The sequence below is a fragment of the Podarcis gaigeae genome (assembly GCF_964106915.1).
Source record: "Podarcis gaigeae genome assembly, chromosome: 2".
NCBI classification, from domain to species: Eukaryota; Metazoa; Chordata; class Lepidosauria; order Squamata; family Lacertidae; genus Podarcis; species Podarcis gaigeae.
In genome coordinates this window covers 84,030,690-84,055,961 of record NC_139679.1, presented here as the reverse complement: position 1 = coordinate 84,055,961, position 25,272 = coordinate 84,030,690, and the positions used below count along the sequence as shown (strand labels likewise).

The 25,272-nt window shown below is 40.8% G+C and overlaps 1 protein-coding gene across 2 annotated transcripts in view; it reads right to left on the bottom strand.

The window, feature by feature from the left end:
- Window positions 1–24,579, bottom strand: part of APPL1 (adaptor protein, phosphotyrosine interacting with PH domain and leucine zipper 1) — a 37,841-nt gene extending 13,262 nt beyond the window's left edge. For both annotated transcript variants that reach the window (XR_014561288.1, XM_083727096.1), the window contains exons 1-16: window positions 24,302–24,579; window positions 18,270–18,368; window positions 17,331–17,390; window positions 16,598–16,669; window positions 14,884–14,971; window positions 14,409–14,450; window positions 13,768–13,826; window positions 11,772–11,918; window positions 10,136–10,218; window positions 9,876–10,034; window positions 8,528–8,716; window positions 7,587–7,629; window positions 6,939–6,995; window positions 4,863–4,954; window positions 3,436–3,618; window positions 303–352 (exon numbers count right to left, since the gene is read on the bottom strand). Coding sequence is in view for 1 of the 2 variants with exons in the window: in XM_083727096.1 (XP_083583222.1) it covers window positions 303–352; window positions 3,436–3,618; window positions 4,863–4,954; window positions 6,939–6,995; window positions 7,587–7,629; window positions 8,528–8,716; window positions 9,876–10,034; window positions 10,136–10,218; window positions 11,772–11,918; window positions 13,768–13,826; window positions 14,409–14,450; window positions 14,884–14,971; window positions 16,598–16,669; window positions 17,331–17,390; window positions 18,270–18,368; window positions 24,302–24,355 (1,477 nt within the window). In the remaining variant the exon portion in view is untranslated. The remainder of the gene's footprint in view (window positions 1–302; window positions 353–3,435; window positions 3,619–4,862; window positions 4,955–6,938; window positions 6,996–7,586; window positions 7,630–8,527; window positions 8,717–9,875; window positions 10,035–10,135; window positions 10,219–11,771; window positions 11,919–13,767; window positions 13,827–14,408; window positions 14,451–14,883; window positions 14,972–16,597; window positions 16,670–17,330; window positions 17,391–18,269; window positions 18,369–24,301) is intronic.
- Window positions 24,580–25,272: the final 693 nt, after the last annotated feature.

Below are 25,272 nucleotides of genomic sequence, written 5' to 3'. Positions count from 1 at the left end.
TCAAGCAAACAGGATGGCCAGTTTTCAGTTATTTTCTCCTTAGGATGAACAAGGTGTGAAATGGACAGGAACACTGGGGAAAAGACAGGAATTTCTAGTCTCAAAGCCCACCCCACTTCCCTACTAGGAGGCATTAGCTATGAAAAGTATTAAAACTCCAACTAGGAACTGTTTAATTCTGTTCAGACTCAACTGCAAAAGTGTTTGCCAACACTTTTCATCAACACATTTAGAAGAAGGAGGAGGGGGCTACAGAGATTATAATTAAATACATCTTCAATTTAAGTACAGTTTTGCTCTACCTTCTGTTTCTGATTTGGTTCCTCCAGATTCTCCAAATGGATTTGTTCGTCTGTGAAGAAGAAGAAGAAGAAGAAGAAGAAGAAGAAGAAGAAGAAGAAGAAGAAGAAAGTTATTCTTGCACACTGAATCCCAATAATCTAATTCTGTATTATAACAAAGCAACGATCAATATTTTAAGATCATGTGATGATACATGCAGCAATGGATTTCACAACACAAAATTATTGAAGATCTATTCTACTGAAGAACTGCTGCACTTCAGTAAAAATCAAGTGAAAAGATCAGTAGCTTGGAGTACCATCCCAATGTTTTAGCTAGAAGATCAAAAGCAACCCATGAGAAACTTTTATGTACCTCAATTCTAGTCTGACAAGTTAGCTAATTTTCTTTCACTTGAAAAATACATGCAAGATTGCAAGTTGCAAACAGAGCAAAAGGCCATCTTCTCCAGTCAAGAATGCATACCATCCCATTTATTTGTTATACTATTCAGTTATAAACAACTACCATTTAAAATACAGCTTTCTGAAAGCATTAATTGGATTTAGTCTTAAAAGAAACATGGGCTACACATGACTATCAGCAGACGTATCATTAATTGTAGAATTATACTTGTGAAAATTCTCTAGGCTTCTAGTGTGTATCACAGGCAAATGAAAAACTTTAAAAACTGGGTCTTATTTTGTTAATACTTTTGAATATAGTGGGTGGTATTCAACTACGTTTTACTCAGATTAGAGTTACTGAAATTAATAGGCCCAACTTAGTCATATTCATTAATTTCAGTGGGTCTACTCTAAGTAAAACTTAGCTGAATACCACCCAATTGTTGTATAACACATTCAGAGCTTATGTTTTCACAATAGTAGGGGAAAAGGGGAAAAGAGCAACTTTCGCTATGTTAATTTTAAACAGAAGCCCCTTAAACAAATAAGCAGCAAATTATTGGTTATCTCAGTTAAACTGTGATGCCAATTTATTTATAGCAGTTTCTCAGGCAACTTTAAAAACTGCTGTCTTTTCATGGATAGGGACTACTAGACTGAATTTTCTGACTGGAGTTTCCAAGTGCCATTCAGAATTACAACCAGAATGCATCTGCTCAACACAACTAAATGTATCGGAATACTGGCCTTCAGCTTTGGGGCCAGAACTAATTGAAGTCTGAGACATTTTCAGCATAGTTCAAGAAATTCACTCAGTTTAGCAATGATCACTCAGTTCTGGACTTTTCACCAAAATAGCTTGGGTCTCCATTAGAGCAAAGCTCAAGAAACTGAGCTTCATTACTGTCATTGCACCTTGGTAGTGGTATTCAAATGAGTTCTTGGGAACTTTGTATCACAAACAATTTATTTCAAATATTAAATATGAACTCACATTTCTTCAGCCAACAATTCTCTTTGAGTCAGTTCTCTACCTGTTTTGAACTTTTCTTAGCGGTAACTGAAATTCACTCATTCCTTTAGCTCACAAAAATCCCATACATCAATCCAAGTCATAACTGTCTCAGTCAGCACTTGGCTGTCCCATTATCTATCACGAGGGTGCCTAAGGCACCACACAAAGTAGAAAGCAGTGGTTCTCCTCATGCTAATTTCTGGCCAGAGCAGAAGAGTCCTAGCATATTTGCAGAGCCATAAGACAAAAACATGCAGTATTTTGAGTCAGATACTGCCTGCTCCTGTTTTAGCTTTAAAGCTTCTCTATCACTTTCCTCATTCTCCATTAAGACTAGTCTTCATGTTACAAAACTGCATTTATTGGAGCCTTGTAGATTTACTGTAGGTACTGACTGCTGCTTCATTTTTCATATATGTAAAAGCATAAGTTACTTATCTGATAAAAAGCAAATGCTTAAAATATTCAAATTTAAAATAAAATTATTGGAGATAGGTAAGAAAAATGTATCTTTAAAAACTGTCAAAATTTATCTTCCTAGGAGATGTGACCCTAGAAGCCTAGATCATTTTCACTAACCTTTTTAAGCTTAGAATGACAATCATCAGTCTGCCATCACCCCCTGGAGGCAGCGCTACCACACTTCTCTTGAGTTTCCAAGAGGAAATGCCCAAAGTGCTGGGGCAAGCAAGCAGTAGGAAAGGAAAATATGATTGGGGGGGGGGGTTAAAAAACCAAACAGGTTAAAGTTTGCTCAGAAGGATGAAAGAAGTCTGCTGCAAGAATTAAGACATTGCACATAGAAGTTCAAGCACACGCTTTTCCATTTGTGCATTATTTTGATTTTGCATCTCTTCTATTACAGGAGGGACCCTTGCAGATCTGGCAATCCTAGCCCTTAAAAGACTAAGCCAGAGGCTGTGGAACCAGACACTTTCAGAAGCCAGCCCCCTGCCCTTACCTGCATGCATTCCTCACAGAGTTTTAAACAGGTAATGGCCATGTCAGCATACACCTTAATAGTGGCTACATGCTATTCTGGTTTCACTCTTAACCAAAGATTTGATATTTGCTTCAAGCCTTTAAACTTAAAACTTAATTAAAAGCAAGCCCTATTTAAGACTAAACATAGTTAAAGCTGATGAAAGTAGTTGATGGTAGACTGAAAACATACAGCCATGGTGGGAGACCGCAAGCTATCCCCCAGCATGCTCCTCACCCCATTAAAGTAGCACTGGACATGTCTCCCTTATTGTCTGCAATTTGGTTTCCCCATTTTAAGTTGCTGTAATATGTATTTTATCTTCTGTAAATCACTTTTGAGTGGCACAGAAATTATCAAATACTGTAAAGGATTGTGAGCATTAGTCTGCATAGGCTCAGATACATCAGTGGAAGGCATTATATACAGTGGTACCTCGCAAGACGAATGCCTCGTAAGACGAAAAAGTTGCAAGACGAAAGAGTTTTTCGTTTTTTGAGTTGCTTCGCAAGACAAATTTCCCTATGGGCTTGCTTCGCAAAACGAAAACGTTCAATGCATTCCTATGGGAATGATTTTCGATGCATTCCTGTGTGAATCCATGCTTCGCAAGACGAAAAATTCGCAAGACGAAAAAACTCGCAGAACAAATTAATTTTGTCTTGCGAGGTACCACTGTATTGTAAATCAGCAGCATCTGCTTCAGTTGTGTTTTGGCACTTGTACATCTTTTGTTGCTCTTATCTTACCTGCCTGCCTGCCCTGAGGATTTTGCTTGGCCAGGTTGATCTTCGCTTACTGGAGAAATAATGTCAAATTGTATAGGAGTGTCAGGTGCAACAAGAGAGTCCAAGGAAAGAGCTGATAGAGATGCTGAATCAGATCCCAAAGACCCAGTGCTGCTAGTACGAGTCGTGGGAGGACGAGCCTGTCTAAAAAAAAAATCAAACCACACAAGTAAGAACAGAAGGAATTTTCTCAAGCTATACAATGTTTTATGTTTCATTGGATTCTGAGGAAATCCCTAGTCATCATCATTGTCATCATTAATAATCACTTCCCTCCCACTTACCAATCTGAAACTACCTGCCAGTCATCCCACTTCAAGTCAGTGTGATGGTTTTAAATAAACAGTTTCAGGATCATGGAAACACCCTAAATCAGGATTGTCAATGCACTCCAGATGCTGGACTATAATTCCCATCATCTCTGCCCACAGGCCATGCTGGCTAAGGCTGATGGGAATTGGGTGTCCAACAACATCTGAAGACAGCTCAAAGCCTATCTAACAGTTACCCTCACCTTCAATTCAGAAACCTTAACAGAATGGTCATGAAGAATAATAAGCAAGGGCCTAAATAAGATAATGTGATAATTCCTCAGATCATGTCCAGGTCAAACAGGCTATTAAAGTGACATACCTACAGCATCCATTCCATCAAGCTGTAAGAGAATTATAAAGATAGGACTGCAGCTCCCTTCCATTAGCTCTGCTTAAAGACAAGGAACTTTATACTTCTCTCCAAATGCTCCCATTCCTATTGTTCTCTGCAATATCTCTGTAACTTAAGAATTAGTGCCCAAGCTTGCTTTTTAAAGAAATTAAATATTAACTGCAGCTGGAACTCAATATTATGAGAGTTATCCCATATACCATTCTCCCAAATAGTACCTACTAATACATCAGAAACACATAATAGGGCAATTGGAAGTATCAACCCCTATCAGCAAAGTAGCAATAGTGAAATGACTAAATTGTTAGATTCAGCTTGCATGGAAAATTACTTGACACCCTGTCTTAGCCTAACTTCCAGACTTGCTAAAAGGGAAATACAAAGCGGAAGGGGAAGAAAATCCCAAACAGGTCAGTTTTAGAAACAGCCAACAAACTTCACAAATCCAAATTGATACTCAGACAAATAAAAAAAAATTTAGATTAGCAGCAAGCTCTCCCTAAACCAATGGGAGCCACTTCTGCAATAAGAGACCATCAATGAAATGTTTTTACAAAGCTGACTTTGAGAGGAAATGCATGGCAATTCATTGCAAGCTTTAAGTAACCTTCAGTGATATTTTAAAACAACTCCAAATAATCATTTAACATCACTGGCTCCTGGAGAAATAACCAGGATTGGCTGAACATGATCTTTAAACAGTCTGCTGTTTTACAACTTACACAGCTGGTCTCATGCTCTCATGTCTCTGCTGGAAGGAAGGAGAGGGGGTAACAGCTTCTAAAGCCGACTGATTTACACGTGCAGCAATTTCCTATGTTTGCAGGGAGGGCGACAAAAAAAGGAGTTTCATTTCAGTTAAATTTGAATATACACTTCTCACTGACAGTCATATAGAAGCTGTGTGCCAACTGTATTTTACCCTCTCAAAATTACTTTTATAAATAATTATATTTAAATCTTTACCCTGCTCCATTGTAAGCACTTTGGCAAATGCAGTACACACATAAGGGTGCAAATGGCATATTTCTAGAATAAAGAGCCTTACTGTACAAGAAAAGAATTCACATCTCAGAGCTGCTTCGCATATTTCTTTCCCCAATACAGAGTGATCTTTATAGTGAAAATGCAATTTATGAACATCTAAATGACAGCAGAAGTGTATTTATCATATACTGATGATGAAGCTGATCGATACAGGCAACCCCCTCCCTACTTACACAGGTGTTACTCATGCAGCGGCCTGGAACATAAGTATAAGCTGATTTTTTCAGCACATTTTTATGCTGAAAAAGTCCCCCTTGGCTTATACTCAAGTGAGGCAGGCGGTGGAGGCGGACGAGCGGCCAGAAAGGAGCCCTTTCTTGCTGCTGCTCCTGCCGCCACCGCCTGCCTCTCGCAAGGGCAGGCACAGGAGCTGTGGTTGGGAGAGGTGCTGCACCGTGCCTCTCCCAACCGCAGTTCTTATGCCTGCTCTTGTGAGCAGCAGAGGCGGCGGCAAGATGAGCAGCCTGAAAGGAGCCCTTTCAGGCTGCTCCTTCCTCCTCAGCCGCCTTTGCCGCTGTCGGTGGCGGAGGAGGAGGAACGAGCAGCCCGAAAGAAGCCCTTTCGGGCTGATTGTTCTTCCTCCGCCGCTGCCACCACCACCAGGTTTGTGGTGTGGTGAACCGGCTTATACTCGAGTCAATAAGTTTTCCCAGTTTTTTATGTTAAATTAGGTGCCTCTGCTTATATTCAGATCGGCTTATACTCGAGTATATACGGTAAGTGGGGAGCACCCTCTAAATGCCCTCTCTGCCACTTTTTCTCCAGTCCACACCAAAAATACTGTTTCCAGCACTGAGACCATCTGGAACCTGGAGGATGCACAGAAAAGTGGCTGCTGCTACTGTGCTAGTACACACATCATCTGTTAGTTGGGGAGGCTGAGCAGCTTAAACAAAACCCCCACTGTGCCTCCAGTCTCTTTGGTGCTTTCACCGCCCTCACTGGCATCCTCCGGGGGCTCCGGGGAGAGTCTCCTTGTAAGCCACAAGGACTCTCCAGCTCTCTCCCACCATTTCCAGGTTTGAATTTAATTACTTATTTATTTACCAGCGCTTGCATATATCACACACAAGTCAACTGTGTGTAAATAGTGGGGGGGAGCCTGCATAGCGTTTCTTTTCTACCAATCTTATTAATTTATTGGCTGGAAAAAGTATAAAATATTTAAAATGGAGCAAGTAAAATTAATCTTGAATAATTGAGGCTGTCTCATTATCAGTACTCTAACAAATTCCATTCATTCTCTCCAGTACAAAGCATTACATTTGACTTCATTATGGCTGAGAAGGAGAAACTCCATGAAATACAATTTGTCTCATTTTCTAAAGAAACAAGTGCAAAATTATAGGTAAATTTTAGTAACTGATTTTTGGCATGCAAGCCTTTGGTATGTCAAGGATTCATTTATGGTGCACACAATGAATGAACTGACAAATTGAAGTTACAGCTAAAGTTGTGTCTCTGAGGCAGCTGCAACACTGAAACAGAAAAGCTGAACAAATGGAAAACAAAAACAAGCAAGTAGCTCTAAATCATCGTATGCTTAGAAAGCAGTGTAAGTTGCTTTAAATCGTAAATGTAGGTTTAAACCTGAAATTTCATACTCCATACCAGAACTAATTTATAAAACATTCCTCTTAATTTCCCAGCACAGACTAGATTAGGAAATTTCATTAAAACACAAATTTAACTTTTCATTTATGTTTATAAATAAAATTTACTCTGACATTAGAAGAAATAAATAACATTACCTCTGGGTTTTCGGTTAGATAGATCTGTTTGGAGATGTTGTTTATTGTACATATCCACTGAAAAAGAAAGCCAATAGGTGCAACTAAGTTTAAAATAGTGCAAAATCTTCTTCCATATTTTTCACTCCATTTTCTCCATGTAATTTGTTTCCTCTACATGTTCATATTTAACTTCTGAAGCAGCTAATTTTTCAGGGAGTTTAAAAATGTGATTCATCTGATCACATGGGGCAACAGTGGAAAGTTTAATCACAGGAAACCAACAGTAGAGAGATTCCAAATAATGCTGTTTTTATTGAGCAAGCTGTTCATACCTGGTCAAAATTACACAGAATAAGTCTAATAATAAGGTGAAGAATTAATCTCGTTGTGCAAGCTTTTCTTGAATTACTTGGAATTTGGTTGGTTCTGGAAGTGAGAATTCCAGTTATGACTCTCTGGGTACTTTTGATGATGCCATCTTTTTATCTGCTTTAATAAGGTGTGCTGAATTGGTTTTACTGTGGTGGTGCTTCACTGTGTACTGTATGTTAACCTGCTTTAACTGGGGCCACAGTCAACTTTGTCAGATGCTCATCTCTTTATAAGTCTTTGAAGTGTCACAAGACAACCTGTAATTTTAGCACTCATTCTTGTGCAGCAGCTTACCTCTTCATAATCTTTTCTGCTCTCTGCCTGAAGAATTGAAGACCTGGCAGAAAAGTAAGTAAAAATGAACAGATTTAAATGTATTTCTCAAGGGAAATTATATAATATAATATAATATAATATAATATAATATAATATAATATAATATAATATAATATAATATAATATAATATAAGGAATTTTGATACTATTTAGGCAGTGTATTTCTTTACTAAATATAGGATTGACACTTTGCTGCTTTCTAAACTATAGATAAAACACTCCAGATAAAATACACTCCAGGTGTATTTTTTACATTTGGAAAGTTTATTTATGTGCCATGGGGCTTACCAAGTCCCAGGGGTGAATAGCACATATCTAGCTGCGTCCATGAGCTAAGCAACTGAGACAGCCACTCACTGATACAAGAGTGGTAAAAGTCAGCAATCTTGAGGTGTCTGTTATAACAAGAATTTGGCCCTGCCTGGGGTTGTGCAATACTGTCCCTCTCAGTAAAAGAACAGAGGCGGCAGGCAGGCAAGCAGCAGATAATGAAGAGTTCAGTAGAAAATAATCTGGGGCTAGATAAACAAAAATAATTTTAACTAAGAATCTAAAATGGTAATATACAAATATAAACATTTGTTTTAATGAGCCTACTCCAAGTAAAGCTTGAATACAGCACAGCCTCTCATTTTTTGGACTACAAAATTTACTTAAAATTTCAGTACACAGTATGATATCAAGTCCTGATCAACTGATTTGATTTAATATAAACACTTTAGATTTTACTAAAAGTTTTACATGCCTGCCATTTTCTCCAATCTGATGGACAAAAAATGAAGCCTCCCTCCCTTCTACCCACACATTCTCTCTTTAATAATCCCCCCCCAAACCCAAAGTGCTTTCAATTTTCTCTCTAACAGCTACATTAGTTAAAACAAAAGAAACAAAATACAAACTTTTTGCCATCAAAAGAGGTTATCTGAAAGCAGTATCTTCTGTCTTCACAATCCACGGCCATTACTGAACAGTTGTCTATATCCATAACAAGTCCTCCAGCTACATCACCTCTTGCCTGACTCATTAGGTTTCCACCCTGAGTGAAGTAAAATTGTCTGTCCCAGCTGGAAGACACCAGCCCCGTTTTACTGAAATAAAAAAAGAGATGAACTTAATATTTTACTAGCTGGAGGCGAGCATAGGCAGGCATCTCCACACAGGAGAGCTTTCACAAATCCAAGGCCTGGTGTAAAGTTCATATCATCACTTCCCAATCTAACAAGAGTGTGCATGGCAGTTATTTTATCAGTCAAGTGCCTTTTATCAGCTCTGGTTGATAAGACAGTTTTGGTCATTCCTGGACTGATATAGCTGTGCCACTGTGGTTCTGGCACTGGTATCCTCAGTGCTGGATTATTATAATTCAATACACTCTGTGTAGGGGTTCCCTTGGGCTTAGTCTGGAAGCTGCAGCTGATACAGAAAGCAGCAGGTAGGTTGTTGATTCAAGGTTTTGCTTTTAGCATTTAAAGTTCTCAACTTGGGACCAGGTCTCCGAGGAGACTGGCTGACCCCATATTTCCCTGCCCAGCAACTGTACTCCTTTAATGGGGCACTGATGCGTGTGCCACATGCTTCAGAGATGCATTTAGTAAGTACTAGAAACCAGGCTTCTAGTGTTGCAGCTCCAGCCCTCTGCAATAAGCTACCTGAAATTAGATAAGCACCTAGCATCTCGGTATTTAGGGCACTATTAAAATATTTTGTTCAAGAATGCTTTCCCTGAAGTGTGGCCCAGTCATGTTATGGAAAATTAATGAATTAATTATAATAAATGATTTTATTGGTGTTCAGTTTTCCAATTCTGTAATCTTTTGTATCTTATCTTATTGTACACTGCTTTAATACCTTTTGGCTGTGAAGCTGCTTAAAAAACTGCAAATAAAGAACATAAAAAGTCTCTACCACATTAAGACAATAGCATACGCATTGCATTTCAACTTTGTAATCTAAGCATTTACTGGCATTCTAGCACAGTTCTTTAAAAATACTTTGATTTCAAAAGTTCTTTTTGCAAATTCTTCTATTAAATTTTCTAGATCACTTGCCATGAAATGTAAGTATGTCATTTCAAAATAGTTTATTCAACACAGTGTTAGGGGAAAGATTAGAAACTTAAACCATTTCAAATATTTGGAAGACATACGAAATACTCCTATTTTTAAATGCACATAGCAATAATTCAGGTCCTACAAACTAGCTTAGGCTGTTGCAATTCATACAAAGACAGAGGAAATTGATTCTTACTTTCTTGCATTAAGATAACCAGCTTTCCGAGTAAGGTGCCGCTGGACAGGAAATTTTGTAGGATCAGGATCAGGCAGGTACAATGGGTCACTGGCTGCCTCCAAGTCTCCTATAGTCTGCTGCATAGTCTCTACGTCATGGTCCATTTCCCTACGAACACTAAACAAATTGGGCAAATGCTTTAGTTTAACTGTAATAAGTATTTTTTTTAAAAAAAAAGACGTTAAATCATTCATTTTAAAAGAAAAAAGTTAACTTACTCCTGAACACTTGTCCCAATATTTGTTAAAAATTCTTCCAGTTGTTCAGAAAGATTTTCTGAGCCCATCTTAAAGAAGCTTATCTTTTAGAAAGGAGAATCAAATTATTTAACAATTAACATTTAGGTGTGTATAATGGAAATTAAGATTCTATTTTTAAAGAAACAAAAATATAGCTACAGACGCAGAGCAAGATAATCAGTCACACTATATGATTAAGTAAAGAGTAAACTGAGAAAAACACAACCCCTATAAGAGACTGTACAGTGGTGCCTCGCAAGACGAAATTAATTCGTTCCGTGAGTTTTTTCGTCTAGCGAGTTTTTCGTCTTGCGAAGCACGGTTTCCCATAGGAATGCATTGAAAATCAATTAATGCGTTCCTATGGAGACCGCTTGCCAGGCTGGCGGTGCGGAGAAGGGCTTTTCTCCCCACCGCAAGCCTTCAGGACAGGTACGGGAACAGAGGGGAAGGCGCACAGCGCTTCTCCTCTGTTCCCGGGGCTTGTGGTGGGAGGAGGGTTTTCCCTCCCCACCGCCAACATTCAGAACAGCATTCTGAAAGTTGGTGGTGGGAAGGAAAACCCTCCTCCCACCGCAAGTCTTCAGGACAGCCATCCGAAGGCTGGCGCGGGGAGGTCTCTCCGCCCCACCGCCAGCCTTCGGAGCAGCCTTCCCAAGGCTGGCAGCGGGAGGAGGTCTCTCCGTCCCACCGCCAGCCTTCAGAGCAGCTATCCCAAGGCTGGCGGCGGGAGGAGGTCTCTCCGCCCCACCGCCAGCCTTCGGAGCAGCCTTCCGAAGGCTGGCGGCGGGAGGAGGTCTCTCCGCCCCACCGCCAGCCTTCGGAGCAGCCATCCCAAGGCTGGCGGCGGGAGGAGGTCTCTCCGCCCCACCGCCAGCCTTCGGAGCAGCCTTCCGAAGGCTGGCGGCGGGAGGAGGTCTCTCCGCCCCACCGCCAGCCTTCGGAGCAGCCATCCCAAAGCTGGCGCGGGGAGAAGGTCTCTCCGCCCCACCGCCAGCCTTCGGAGGAGGTCCGAGGACAGTGGGGAAGACGCGCTGCGCTTCCCCGCTGTCCCGGAGATTTCCCTATGGGCTTTCGTCTTGCGAAGGAAGCCCATAGGGAAATTCGTTTTGCGAAGCGCCTCCAAAACGGAAAACCCTTTCGTCTAGCGGGTTTTTCATCTTGCGAGGCGTTCGTCTTGCGGGGCACCACTGTATTCACAATTTCTCCTAACTAAAATAATAATCCCCACTAATTACAAGGAGGAAGAACTATACAGACTGTACAGTGTTTTAACTTCTGTTTATATATGCCTTTATCTCCTCAAAAAGCTTAGACAGATTCAGTCTCCACAATTTATCTAAATGTTGGGAGTCTCCCCACACCTCACTCGTCACACTCAAGGACTGGTTCTGTCGATACTAAATGCAAATGGTAGCACAAGGCAGTCCTATTTCCTCATGTACTGAATTTTCATGCAACTGGCATATTTATTTTTGAGGTTTTAATATTTTAAAATTGTTCTAAGCATCAAAAACACTCCTATAACACTAGCACGCCTAGACGTAAATCCCAAGTACACTTATTATTTAACCAAAATAATTTTATGTACACATCTCATTTCACAGACATTCACCTGAGCTTGCATGTATCCTAACAAGGGTTCCAACATAGCAATTTTCTTCTTATACTGCAGAGTATTTAATGCACAGAAATAATGCATCATGGTCTGATGTTGTTTCTTCCGGGAAGTATATACATCTTCTGTAACCTCATACTTGACCTGAGGAGAAACAGAATTTCTGACTCAAGGCAGTGTATTGTGCCAATGAAATAACTGTTTTACATGACATTTATTAAGTAACAACTCTTTTTTTTATTTTATTATTAACATGTTATGTTCACAAACACTGTCCTATATAACTAAAGTTACACAAACCATAAAACAATTAAAATAATAAATTATCAACAGAGCAATAAAGCCAATCCCAAAGCAAGCTTAACCAAATCCTTCCAAAACCTTGGAGAACAAGAATGTTCTAAGTATCCCATCAAGGATGTGGCCACCTGTGCCTCAAGGGAGAACTAGTGCCCAGAGTCAGGCACAACCACCAAGAAGGCCCAGTGTAACCTCCACATACAGCAAGCAACACTCACCAATGAGACAAGAAGGGCTCTTTCAGCCAATCTCAGAGCTCAGGCCGACTGATATGGGTAAAGATGTTGCATCAAGTACGTAGGAGCCAAGTTGTGCAGAGCTTTGTAAGTTAACATACATACACCTTAAACTAGGCCTAGCAGCATATAGTGTTAGATAGGTTTCACTATAGAACATATGCACCAGCTCTCTTCTGATTGGCTTCGTCATCAAAAGCTCAGTAGAAAACCAAGGCACAATTTAGGCTCTGGAATGTCAGGTGTTTAAGAGCAATCCCGCCAACTGCCTCTCCTCTCCACCTCACCATTCCACAGCAAAACCAGGGCCTCAGCAGGAGCATCAGACGTGTTAAACAGAAAATCCCCCAGCAAATTCAGGAACTCATGAGATTTCATAAGCCTCTAGGGGTAGATCATACTAATCAGTCCCCTCATACCTATGGAGGGGAATTGGGTGTCAAGTAAAACTATACTAGGAAACACTCCATCCATGAGAAAGTATTAAGGACAACCACCCCAATCACAGAACCAGATAGGTCCACTGTGTGGCAATGCCAGATCAACGATCACCAGCAATTGGGCCACTGTATGAATATAATAATACCCCACCCATCTGGCTGGGCTTCCCCAGCCACTCTGGGCGGCTTCCAACAAAATACTAAAATACAGTAACCCATCAAACATTAAAAGCTTCCCTGAACAGGATGCTGGACTAGATGGACCACTGGCCTGATCCAGCAGGCTGCTCTTATGCTCTTATGACATAGTCCCATGGTTGCCATGGAGGCCATGAATTCCTGAGCGGGACCTAAGAAGACAAGCTCAGTGTGGATGCTGAAGTCCTCAGTACAACTGTCTGTAGATTCTCCAACACCACCTTTGAGACCACCTCAGCCAGCTTTGACAGGAAACTATTGGATAGTAGGGTGGGTGGTATACCTAGAGGATGCCTTTTTTGTCTCTTTGGTCCAGCACTAAATTCCAACCCTCAAATTTAGCACTCAAGCACACTAGCTTCCTGTAAAAGAGATGACATTTTGATAGATGCAACACCCCCTTCCTCTACCTTTCAATCTATGCTTGTGCTGCACCAAATTACCCAGGAGAGGGTAATTTGGAGTTGGTCCACCCAACCAGATCTCTGCAACAGCAAATTGGCCTCCTTATTCATGACCAGGTTGTAGTTAACAGGCATTAAGCTCTGGAGATTTAAAATATAAACACTTCATGATTTAAAAAAAGAACTAATGCCTTCTCCCCATTCTGCTGTATTGAAATATGTATTTTCAAAGAAAAATCCCACATGACGCCACATTTACAATGGAATAATATATATTTTCTATGCAAGACTGTCTGAACTGCTGGAGGTGTGTAACAGTTAATATAATTAAGCATGTGCATCATTTAAGAATTACCAGATTTTGTAGCCATTCTATAACATGAAATCTAAGTGCTGTATTGAAAATTTCTCAAACCTTCTCATTTTCTCTTTTTTTTGACAGTCGACTATATCTGGTGATGGCAGTATCATGATCTGCAAAATGAAGTTTACACTGCATTTGAGTAGCAGCTACAAAACAATTTAAGTTTAAGAGACCCTCAGGGTCTCTTCCAACTCTACAATTCTATGATACTGTAAGTGCTTAATTTAAGGATAAAATAAGCTTCTCTTCATAGAAGTTATGTTTCACTACCCACAACAGAAATGTTTAAATTATGAAATGCCATAGTAGGATATTTTAACACACAATAGCTACTAAGATTTCCCCCCATGCATTTAGTTATTCCAGAAGTATTTTAATAGTTTTCGAGATATTATTATGGTAAAAGTTTGCTAGCAAACTGAATGTCAAGGGCTTACCAACCTGTAAAAAGTTTCCTCCCATCCACTGTGTTTAAAATAACTATGTCTTCAAACTTTCAAATTAAAGGATACCTACTTTAGCCAACAAATTAGCAAAAGAAAGCACTGAAGCTAGAAATGGAGACTATGTTAATGCTTCACTCCTCTCAAAGCTCTGCACAACATTTGTAAAGCCTCACTATTATCAAGAGTTCAGCCATACGTCATAACATTAAAAAAGTGCCAGAGAATTAACATTTAAGGTATACTTACCATTGCTTGAGATCTGAAAAACTTCTTTCAAAGTCAGAATCTCTGAAATGAATGCATTTTATTTAAGGAAGCACATAATATCAGAGCAGTTTTGCTAATTGTACTATAAAATATGGAAAAAGACTTGATTCAGGTTTTTATAATTGGACAACTGAACATTCAGTACAGAACACCAATTTTGCAACTCTATTTTTGAAAAAAAAGATCCAAGTAAATGTGCATAAGGGTTCAGCCTTTCATTTCTAAATGTCTAATAGGCATTGACTACTGCCTATTTTCTTTTTCAATTAGCCTACTTTTCGACTCAAAAGTGACTCTGAAGACCAAAAAACTGCAATGAATAGTAATTTTCAAAGTATCTAAAATATAATACTGGAGTTCTGTTTACTGAAACCAGAGTATGTCATAAATTCAAATTATGTGAACTGAAGCATGATCAACTTCTCTACATCATTTGTGACAGTAAATACCGTACCTTTTAGATCTCTTTCCTTGAACTGGGTAATGGGAAACATCATGGCATCAGCTAATTGAGTTGATAGTACTGCATGACAAGAACTGAGCTAAGGAGAGGGAAAAACCACAAAGGTACACAATTTTATCTGCAGATAGAGATTTCTCCTGTTTCACAAATACTTCAACTAATGTAAACATCAAGTTTCAACTGAAGATAACTTACAAGTCTTCATTAAAAACAAAGAGGGCACAATCCAGCCAAAATTAAGCACTTCAACATTCTAGTAATGCCAATTAAAGTTACATACAACCACCCCAGTTTGCACACCCTTATCTGGAAGCAAGTGTCACTGAACTCTCTGAACAGATATGCACAGGGTGGTCCTTATAACTCATTTCCTTCATAAAGTCTGTCCTATTCTTTCAACCTTCAACAGGTTTTAGTTTATTTATTTGTTTCCTAAAATTTGGTTGTAAATTCATTGTAAAAACTTCAAAGTGGTTATTCATGGTATTTGGGTAAGTTAGGTAGCAGCGTCATTTGGACAGGGACCACCTTATGAATTTTGTACAGCAATCAAGGATCTAATTATTTCTCCCTCCCCAAGCCCACCAATCTCTCACACCTGGCCCCTTCCCCAACACCTGACCAAACTCCCCACCTCCTCCACCCATCCCACACCAAATCCCAGCCTGCTTCTTTCACATCTTGCTCAAACAGCTCTTCCCTCACAGGTTGTTATGTGTTTAATGGAGATAGGGTGCATGAAAGTGTGATTTGCTGAAGCACTCTATGAAGCATCCTCACATTCCTTGAGCTGCACTTAAAGAACGGTGAGACATGCTTCAAATAATGGTGGCCATGCAAACTACATCATCACACCTACAAAACTATAGTATAGGGAGATAAAAAGCACAAAGAGGCTTGCCGATCTGAAGGTCGGCGGTTCGAATCCCTGCGGCGGGGTGAGCTCCTGTTGCTCGCGCCCTGCTCCTGCCAACCTATCAGTTTGAAAGCATGTCAAAGTGCAAGTAGATAAATAGGCGGGAAGGTAAACGGTGTTTCCGTGCGCTGCTCTGGTTCGCCAGAAGTGGCTTAGTCATGCTGGCCACATGACCCGGAAGCTGTACGCCGGCTCCCTCGGCCAGCAAAGCAAGATGAGTGCCACAACCCCAGAGTCATCCACAACTGGACCTAATGGTCAGGGGTCCCTTTACCTTTACCTCATTTGATACTTACATTCTGGAGATTAAAGTAACATTTAACATAGGCTAAAAGCTTTCTCTAACAGCCACCTGTCTCTTCAACAGTTAAACACCAATTTCTTCAGCCATGAAATGCTGTCACCAAAAGAACATAACTATAAAACTTGACTTCTTTCAGTTTATCAGGAACTACGCCATTTAGCACAATGGGGTACCAATCCTAAACAAGGCCCTCTGGTACAATTATAGCACTAACCATGAATAACAAGTAGGACGTTACTCTTAAATGAACTTAAAGAAATGCAGAAAACGCACATGCTTTGTTGCTTTAGAAGCACAACAGGCCCTTCCTAATTTCAGGCATTCTACTGAGACTCTTCATTGAAAGCATCAGAAAAGGGGAAGAGTCACCAGTTTTACATAAAAGGCTCAGTATGAATTGGACTATTGCAAACCATCGCTATGATTTGTAAATACATAGACAAATGTGAGTCTAAAAAAGAACAACAGAACACATACAAACTTACCTCATCTATCACTTTTGCAAATTGCTGCAGTGTAGAATTCATAACTTCATCATCACCTCCCAAGGGAAATCGCTACCAAAACAAAAATATATATTTTACTCAGAAGTTAACCTCCATTTACTTTTCTTATAAAGATTTAGAACAACACTCCAAAGCTTTAGTAAAATATGCTGGTATCTAATAGCACCGATATGCTCAAAGAATGGAAATTCCTGGATGATTATAGGCCAAGAAAAAATGTATTTGTGGAACTTTTTTGAATGAACATACCTGACAAAAAGACAAGTTAGCTGGTGTTAGTAGAATGCCTATGTTCTAAAACTGAAATGTTAAGTCTGCTTATTCGTGGTGGTTTTAACTTGGATGCTGTTTCTTTACTAGTCAGATTCTATGTTTTTAACAGTAAGCATGACATGAAGAAATTAAGCAAATGGAGCTTTCCCTGCCTGGCACAGAAATAAAGAAACACTTCACCTCCTTAATTCCCACATGACTGACTACTTTTAAAGCTGAGGTAGTGAATGTGTGTTGCTGAACTACAGTTCTGATTTTCACTGGCCAGACTGGCTGGGGCTGATGGAAGGTGGGAGTCCAACAACAACCAAGGACCACCAATTCCCCACCCTGCATTAAATGAACATAAACTGATCCAGTATAAGAGGCTAGCAATCTTCAGATTGTAACATAGAATCGTAGAGTTCTAAGAACATAACCCAAATATGTTCATTCATACCTGTTTCTCATATTCCTTTAGAAGCTTTGAAGTCAAATGTGTTGCTGCACTTAATTCATTCTGGTTAAGAAGAAAAAAGACAATAAATATTTCCTACTTTGCACTGATAATGAAAATATACTGTAGATTTCATAAAAACACCACACAACTGCAAAGAGCCACTCTGGATGCAACATTCTGGATTATTTAACTATGGTAAGGTGGTGCTTAGCTATTAAGTAAAAAAAAAAATCTTTTTTGTCATATCATAAATTTCACACTTTTGAACCAGAAGTTCAGATACCAGGCATTTCTAAGTTAAACCAACAATACATGATCACACTTAGATTGCTGTTAAGCCAATGTAAAAGGGACCAGCATTCAAAACAGAAGGCAGTATCATTCTCTCTAACAGCAAGATTAGTCCCCTGCCAATCAGCTTGGAAGAAAACCCAACAAATGAGAAGGAAGGTTGCCGTATCCCTGGGGGAACGACAAGGTATGTAGAAGTATACATATATTAAAAACTACACCCACAAAGGGGGCAGTTAAATAATAATAATTAGGTGTGCATGCATGAGCTCATATGCGCTGTGGTGGTGGGGAGAGAAGGAAGAGGGAGAGTGGAGTTTAGGAAGGCAGTTATCATAGCTTTGGGAGCAGCCTCAGAACTCTGAAAGGAGCAGCTGGATAGTGCTCCAGAGCAGGTGAACAAGTTAACCAGGAGAACAGCAGCTGAAAAAATAAGCAAATAAAAAGCAAGGAAAAGACACATATTCACATGGAATGTCGGTACAAGGCAGTTAGTAGTTGGAGTGTGAAGTAATGGACAGAAAGGGAAAGAATAGAAAGAAAAAAAGACCCAAAGACACATATAGAATATAGAAAACATAAAACACACTATTTTGGAGAGCTAACTCAAAATTAGCTAACATATGCATTCTGCAATAATCACCCTACCTGTGCATCATAAATTCGGTGCATGGCTTGATACAGCTGGCTAATGTATCTGGAAATGGCTGCAGCATCTTCTTCAAATACACCCAGCAAGGAACGTGTCTAAAAATAACAAACAATGTACATTCATAACATTAAAATTATAGTGTAGTAGCTAGATTTTAGTTTCCAGTGACTCAAAACATATTGGAATAAAATGTATTGCTACTAGGCTTTTGAAATGCGTCTAGCAGTCAAGAAGCAGAAAGCACCTCCTAAGACACTACCACACTTCTTCAGATATACTTCTTCAGATACAGATACCCTATCTGAAGAAGTGTGCATGAACACGAAAGCTTATACCAAGAACACATTTAGTTGGTCTCTAAGGTGCTACTGGACAAACTTTTTATATATATTTTGACTGCGTCAGACCAACAGCTACCTACCTGAATCTAGAATTATGGATAATAGGTTCATCGATGGCTACATGCTGTAATAACAAGAACTTGGACTCATGTCTTTGAAGACAGCTTATGCTTCCAGTTAGGGGAACCTGATGACAAACAATAGGCACAGCCATTTCCAGCATGTCCTCCTTGTGAGCTTTCCATCCACCTAGCTGCTAATGAAGACCAAGTACAAACGCCTCAGGTTACAAACGCTTCAGGTTACAAACTCCGCTAACCTGGAAGAGTTACCTGAGGTTGAGAACTTTGCCCCAGGATGAGAACGGAAATCGTGTGCCGGCGGCACAGCTGCAGCAAGAGGCCCTATTAGTGAAAGCACACCTCTAAGAACAGTTTCAGGTTAAGAATGGACCTCCAGAACGAATTAAGTTCGTAACTAGAGGTACCACTGTACTGGAATATATAGCTTCTGGTCTATGTAATACACACACACACGCACACACACACACAAACAAACAAACAAACAAACAAACAAACACAGAGGGGGAGAGAGGGAAAGACTAATTTTACAGCTTCTGGTTCAATTTAAGATGTCCCATAAATTTCAAGTTTCAAAGAGCATAAACTTCTGTATTTACTTCTTTTAGGGGTGGGGAATAAAATCATTTATTCTATATACTATTAACAAACTCATAGGTCACACCCACATTTTACATTTAAAACACATAGCTTCTTCCCCCAAACAACTGTGGGAACTATAGTTTGTTGAGGGTGCAGGGAAGCTGTTAGGGTAAACTACAGTTCTCAAGATTCATTGGGGGAAGGCATGTGCCTCAAGTACATGAATATGATCATAGTCACTTGATCTTAGCCAAAAGGCAGAGAAGTGATGAATGTGACCAAAGTCAAGCGCTGACCCTTAAATAGCCAAAACAGCTATTTAACCTTTATGCTCGCAGAAGTACAAAAAAACTTTAAATCCTATGGTGCAGACCCATTAACAACCGTGCATACTCGGTGACCACAGAACATTGAGCAGCTGTTTGAAAAAGGGAGGGATGGAGCAGGAATAGGGAAGCTACAATCCTCCGTGTTGTTGGACTCATCAGCTCAAGCCAACATGAACAATGATCAGGGACATAGGTGTAGCCAGGATTTATTTTGGTGGGCAGGCTTCATATTAGTGGGGGCAGAACCTCAGTTAAGTATTTGTATTGATTTACTTGCTCTAGGGGGGCAGATGCCCCGCTGCTCCCCCTTGGCTATGTCCATGGTCAGGAATGATAGCTGTAGTCCAGCAACATCTAGAGGGCCACAAGTTCTCCCCCACTGGCCTGCTATTTTCTTATGTCTATCATAGATAATTATGGATTCCAAAGGCGGCATGAAATCTATTTCAAATGCCAACACCTATAACGTATGCCCTACTTTTTGTATTGCTGACGATGAGCTATTTAGAAGTGTAGACATTAAAACTGGAGCCACCACCCGATCTCTATTTACTTTGGGATTTAAATTGGAATGACAAACACTACCTAGGTGTGCTTGTAAACTACTAATCAGCTTACCATGGACACTTGCCTAAGATCAAACTTGCTGTTCTTTTGGTGCCAGAAAGGACACTACATTTTTAGCTCATCTTTTATTATTCAGCTACATGAATTTTTACTTGATTGGGCAAACACCATTTAAAATATTTGTGTTTTTAGTTGTGGAACTGTTTAAATGCTGCACCTCTGGAGTAGTAGAACAGCCTTTATGCTGCTATTTGAGTACAGTGGTTTTTGTCCTAACATGGTAACAATACTATACCTGAAGGAGCGTCTCCACCCCCATTGTTCTGCCCAGACACTGAGGTCCAGCGCCAAGGGCCTTCTGGTGGTTCCCTCACTGGGAGAAGCAAAGTTACAGGGAACCAGGCAGAGGGCCTTCTCGGTAGTGGCGCCCGCCCTGTGGAACACCCTCCCACCAGATGTCAAAGAGGAAAAAAGCTACCACCAGACTTTTAGGAGACATCCGAAGGCAGCCCTGCTTAGGGAAGCTTTTAATATCTGAAGGACTATTGTATTTTGCAATCTTTGTTGGAAGCCAACCATAGTGGCTGGGGAAACCCAACCAGATGGGCGGGGTATAAATTTATTTATTTATTTATTTATATTATTATTATTATTATTATTATTACTGTAGTACTGTCATGTTAAATGATCTCTCCATCCTTATCTTATGCATGTTCATCAAGAAATGAGTTCAGTGGAAAATAATTTTGACAGATATTGGGATTATAGCCTTATCTATTCATTTTATAATTTATGTGCAATCACATGCCTCCAAAAGTTGAGTCAAAATGAATTTTTAATAGAATGTATATTTTCTTCTCCAAAAGGAAGTAAACTTATTAAAATAGTAGCTTCTGATAAAATATAATGTGTGTAAAAATTTATTAATGTTCTAGACTGGTGTAATATTGTGGATAAGAGTCAGGAACACTATGAGTCAAATTTTGCTTAAGCAGTGAATTTAAGTAAGCCACAGTTTGTTCAGTGTACGTTGCCTCCAATCTTTCAATTTGTCATCATGACAAAATCAGAGTTGCTCCAGTTCTGCAATTCAACAGAGCTTCCATTGCTGGTTAAATGAGACAAATAACTTTTCATAATAGACTTCAAACAGGCTGTGTCAGTGTGAAGTTAAAGTGTATGTGTAACAAACTTCAGTTATCTTATATAGGGGTGTGTACTAATGGATATGCTCTCAAAGGCCCCTTTGGACTCTGGAAGAGAAATTATTTTTCTGTAGAAAGAGTCCTTATGCTATGCAAAGCAAGGAAATGAAACTTCACACTTTGCAGATACAAGAATTTAGAATAAGAAAATGAGGTTGTGATAAATGACCCTGTATGGGTACAAATTCCTGTGATGCCAACAGTACAATCCTATGTTTACACTTTATCAGTTGAATGCTCAAGCTTGAGAACTTTGCTGAATGTTTTTGTCTGCTTGCATGATGGATCTTTGAGTTATGCCCAAGCTTACCACTTTCAGGGAAACCTATTTATGCTAGTTTGATGAGGAACTTCTGTAAAGGAATTCTTGTACATTGCAGAGGGTACTGAAGCATCAGTAGCATGCACAGTTGATTCAAGAGTAACGCTGTCCAGGTCTCTATCACCACACTGAGAATACATTCTAGATTCCTAGAATATGTCAAACTGTAGCTGAGAGTTGTAGAGCAGCATTTCTCAAACTGGTTCAAGGACCGACAGTGGCCTACAGCCCACTTCTGGTCCTGCCTCAATGCTACAACCCACCCCCTGATTGCACAGTAGACTTTTGGTTGGCTAGATGCTAGCAGCAGCAGCTCCCTCATTCAGAGGAGGAAGGACCCCTAAATTTGCTCTGGGGCTTCCTCCAACCCTCCAGACCAGTTTGGAGAAGTTCATTGCACTCAATGAAGTCATTCCACAAGCACAATGATTTTTGGATGTTAGTAATTGTCAGCAGATGGTACTAATTTCTGCTTCTATCCAACCCCTGCAGCACAATTTTGTGATTGGTGGACCTCAGTAATTTTTAGTTCTCAAATGGGCCCTAGGGGCAGCTTTCCAAGGAGACTACTAGTAATGAGCGCACTTGCCCACATTGCTGATTTTCTGAATGAAATATCCTTAAGTTTTTGAGGAACCCCAGAACACAGTTTGAAAACAACTTCATTAAGATATAGGAAATTATGCATAGTACCCCTAAAATCTGTTGTGCTTCAAGGTCTGGTTGTTGTTTGTTAATCAAGCTAGCAGCAACTTGGATGCCTCTGGTCTAGAGAATCCTTTTTTGAAACATTTTATAGTTTAATTCTTGCCCACTTACATCATTAGGGGAAAATCACCATCCATCTTACTGATGCATGATGAACTAAAGCAGGGGTAGCAAACATTGTGCCCTCCAGATATTGTTGTGCTAGAAATCCCATCATCACCAGCAAGTATGTCTACAGCGATGGTGGGAGATGTAGTGTAACAATATCTGGAGTGCATTATGTTGACTAACCCTTAACTAAATAACCCCTCTTTTTAAATTTCTATAATTCTGGAAGGGATTTTAAGATGAGGTAGATGAGGTAGAAGTATCTTCTAGATTTAATGAATATCTAGACTAGGTCTAGATCAATTCCATATTTTATATGTAGTCCATCTCTTACTTAGTATAAAAACTCTCTCAATCTAACAAAGTTGCATCTATCGTACAACATTTGCACACTAATGTTATTGCTGTGGCCAAGACCATAAACAGGAGACTGCAAAGCACTACTCTGAAAGCTTGTTTAGATGAGATCACAGGAAGTGTAAAACATCTCTTACACAGCAACATATGAGATAATGAAGCCAATTATTCAAAAGAAACAGAAGATGCTAATCATCATCTCTTTCCAATCTGGTCACATACTGACTCAGTGGTTGAAACAAGGTTTTCAAAGCATTACTGTATATTGTTACACATCTTTACTTTTTTGAGAATCAACAGGCAAGCATCTGTCAAGTTTTCTTGAGACAGTATGTGGTTCACAAGAATTTTGTTATATTTCAGTTTTTAAAAATGAATGTTTAATTGTGTATAGGAGTGGACTGCAAGGTAACTGCACCTGAAAACAATCAGATTTACAAGAGAACAAAATTCAAAGTAAATGTGCATAAGGCAATGGTACATTATTAAACGTAATCTTTGAACAGGTGTCCCTACAAGGCAATTGAGCTAACACTACATGTAAGGCAACAATTTCAAAGTCACTGATAAACAAATCCACCAAATGTAGGAGTAAGGGTGTAGTGAGGAAACTGAGGCAGCAATTTCAATAATTGCACAGCAATTTAAGGCAGGAACAGATTTCACTGGGCTCTACTGCCCTTACCACACTATCTCCCTTGACTCCGTGGGACCTGAGAAAAAGACCTTCAGTGGGGTGGGGGAATACAATACTGTATAAAAATCACGATCACGCTGAAAGAGCTCTTATGTCCCACCCTGTACATACCCTCCGAATTTTATACTCAACAGAAGCAACATCCCCATTTAACCCCCAACAGCCCAAACACGGAGAAAGGAGACAGTGCTTCCTCTACACTAGCCAAGGACTTAAAAAAAAAAAAGGAGTGGAGTGAGAAGGCCTTTTGAGTTTGATTATTTTTGTGCCTAGGACAGTCAAAGTCGCGTGATTATGCTTCCTGGGACTCCATTTAAGCGCCCCGTGGCGACTTGGAAAAGGGCAGGGGGCCGTCCCCAAACAGGTCTAAACGCTGAGCCCACGCAGAAGACCATTTCCCCCACAGTTTTAGCAGAAGCACTTCTGCATGCGAGGTGCAGCAAACCCTCCGTGTCACTTGGAGAAGATGCTACAGAGGGCGAAGCGGAAAGACCAGACCGCGGCGGGACAGTTTTTGCACAGGCTCCTTGTCGCTATGGAGTCGCTCGTGAGGCGGTAGTCGGCGACGGGGGGGGGGTGGGAGAGATAAGAGAGGAAGGAAGGCGGGAGGGAGGGAGCGAAGCGTTACTATTCCGGGATGGTGGCAGCGAGGGATGGGGCTCCGCAGCCCGCCCGCCTCGCGGCGCCTAGGGCCCTCAGCTCGCCGTCTCTCCCGCCGCTTCCCCTCCTCACCTGGGGGCTGTCCTCCAGCGTCTCCTCGATGGGCAGCTTGTCTATCCCAGGCATGTCGGCGGACGGATCTCCACAGGCCGGACCGGCCCAGCTGCCCCCTCACGCCGCACCCAGCTGACGGGTCTCCACCCTCGCGCTCTCGCCCGCCCGCCTGGCACCTCCCCTTTCCCTCCCCGGAGCAGCCACAACAGGGAAGCTCAGGAAATCCCGCCCCGGCACTTCCACGCAGCGGGCCGCGGCTGCAAAGACAGCCACTGCTGCAGCCTCCTCCCTCAGACGCGGCGGACCGCGCGCCGCCTGCTTCCCATTGGCTGAGAAGGCGGCCACTCCGAACCGAAGAAGAAGCAGGAGGCGGCGCACGGCCTCTTATTTATTAATCCGGATCCACAGGCTCGCTCTTCTCTTGGCCTGTCATGCGGGGGTTGTTGCTCCGGGTTTGGCGGCCCTTCCTGCACTGCCTCCCCCACCCCGTTGCAGATAGGTAGCCGTGTTGGTCTGCCATAGTCAAAACAAAAAAATTCCTTCCAGTAGCACCTTAAAGACCAACTACTGTAAGTTAGTTCTTGGTATGAGAACACCCCGTGTGGCCCTCAGAGGGTGGAAGGGATACCCTCCCCCTGGTTATTGCGGCTGGTCGCCCTCTGCGCGAGGCTCACCTGGGAGCTCACCGGTCACAGCGGGGCTTCTCCATGAAGCGAGGGCAAAGGATGGCACAGGCACGCCATGTTGCGTGTCATCCCAGCCGCCGCTTCCGATGCCCTTTTCCCCCTTCCAGCCCCGACTCTTAAAATTACTGCTTTGCGGCCTAGCTCACATCTCTGTTGCTAAGTGGAATTTAAAAAACGCGTTTTTATTTGTGTGTGGATTTTTTTGCTTTTGGGGGTTGTTTTTTTTTTTTTACTTTACAATATTATTTTATTCGTTGGATAGGAAAGGAGAATGGGTCAAAATATATTAAGAGGCATGCAGAG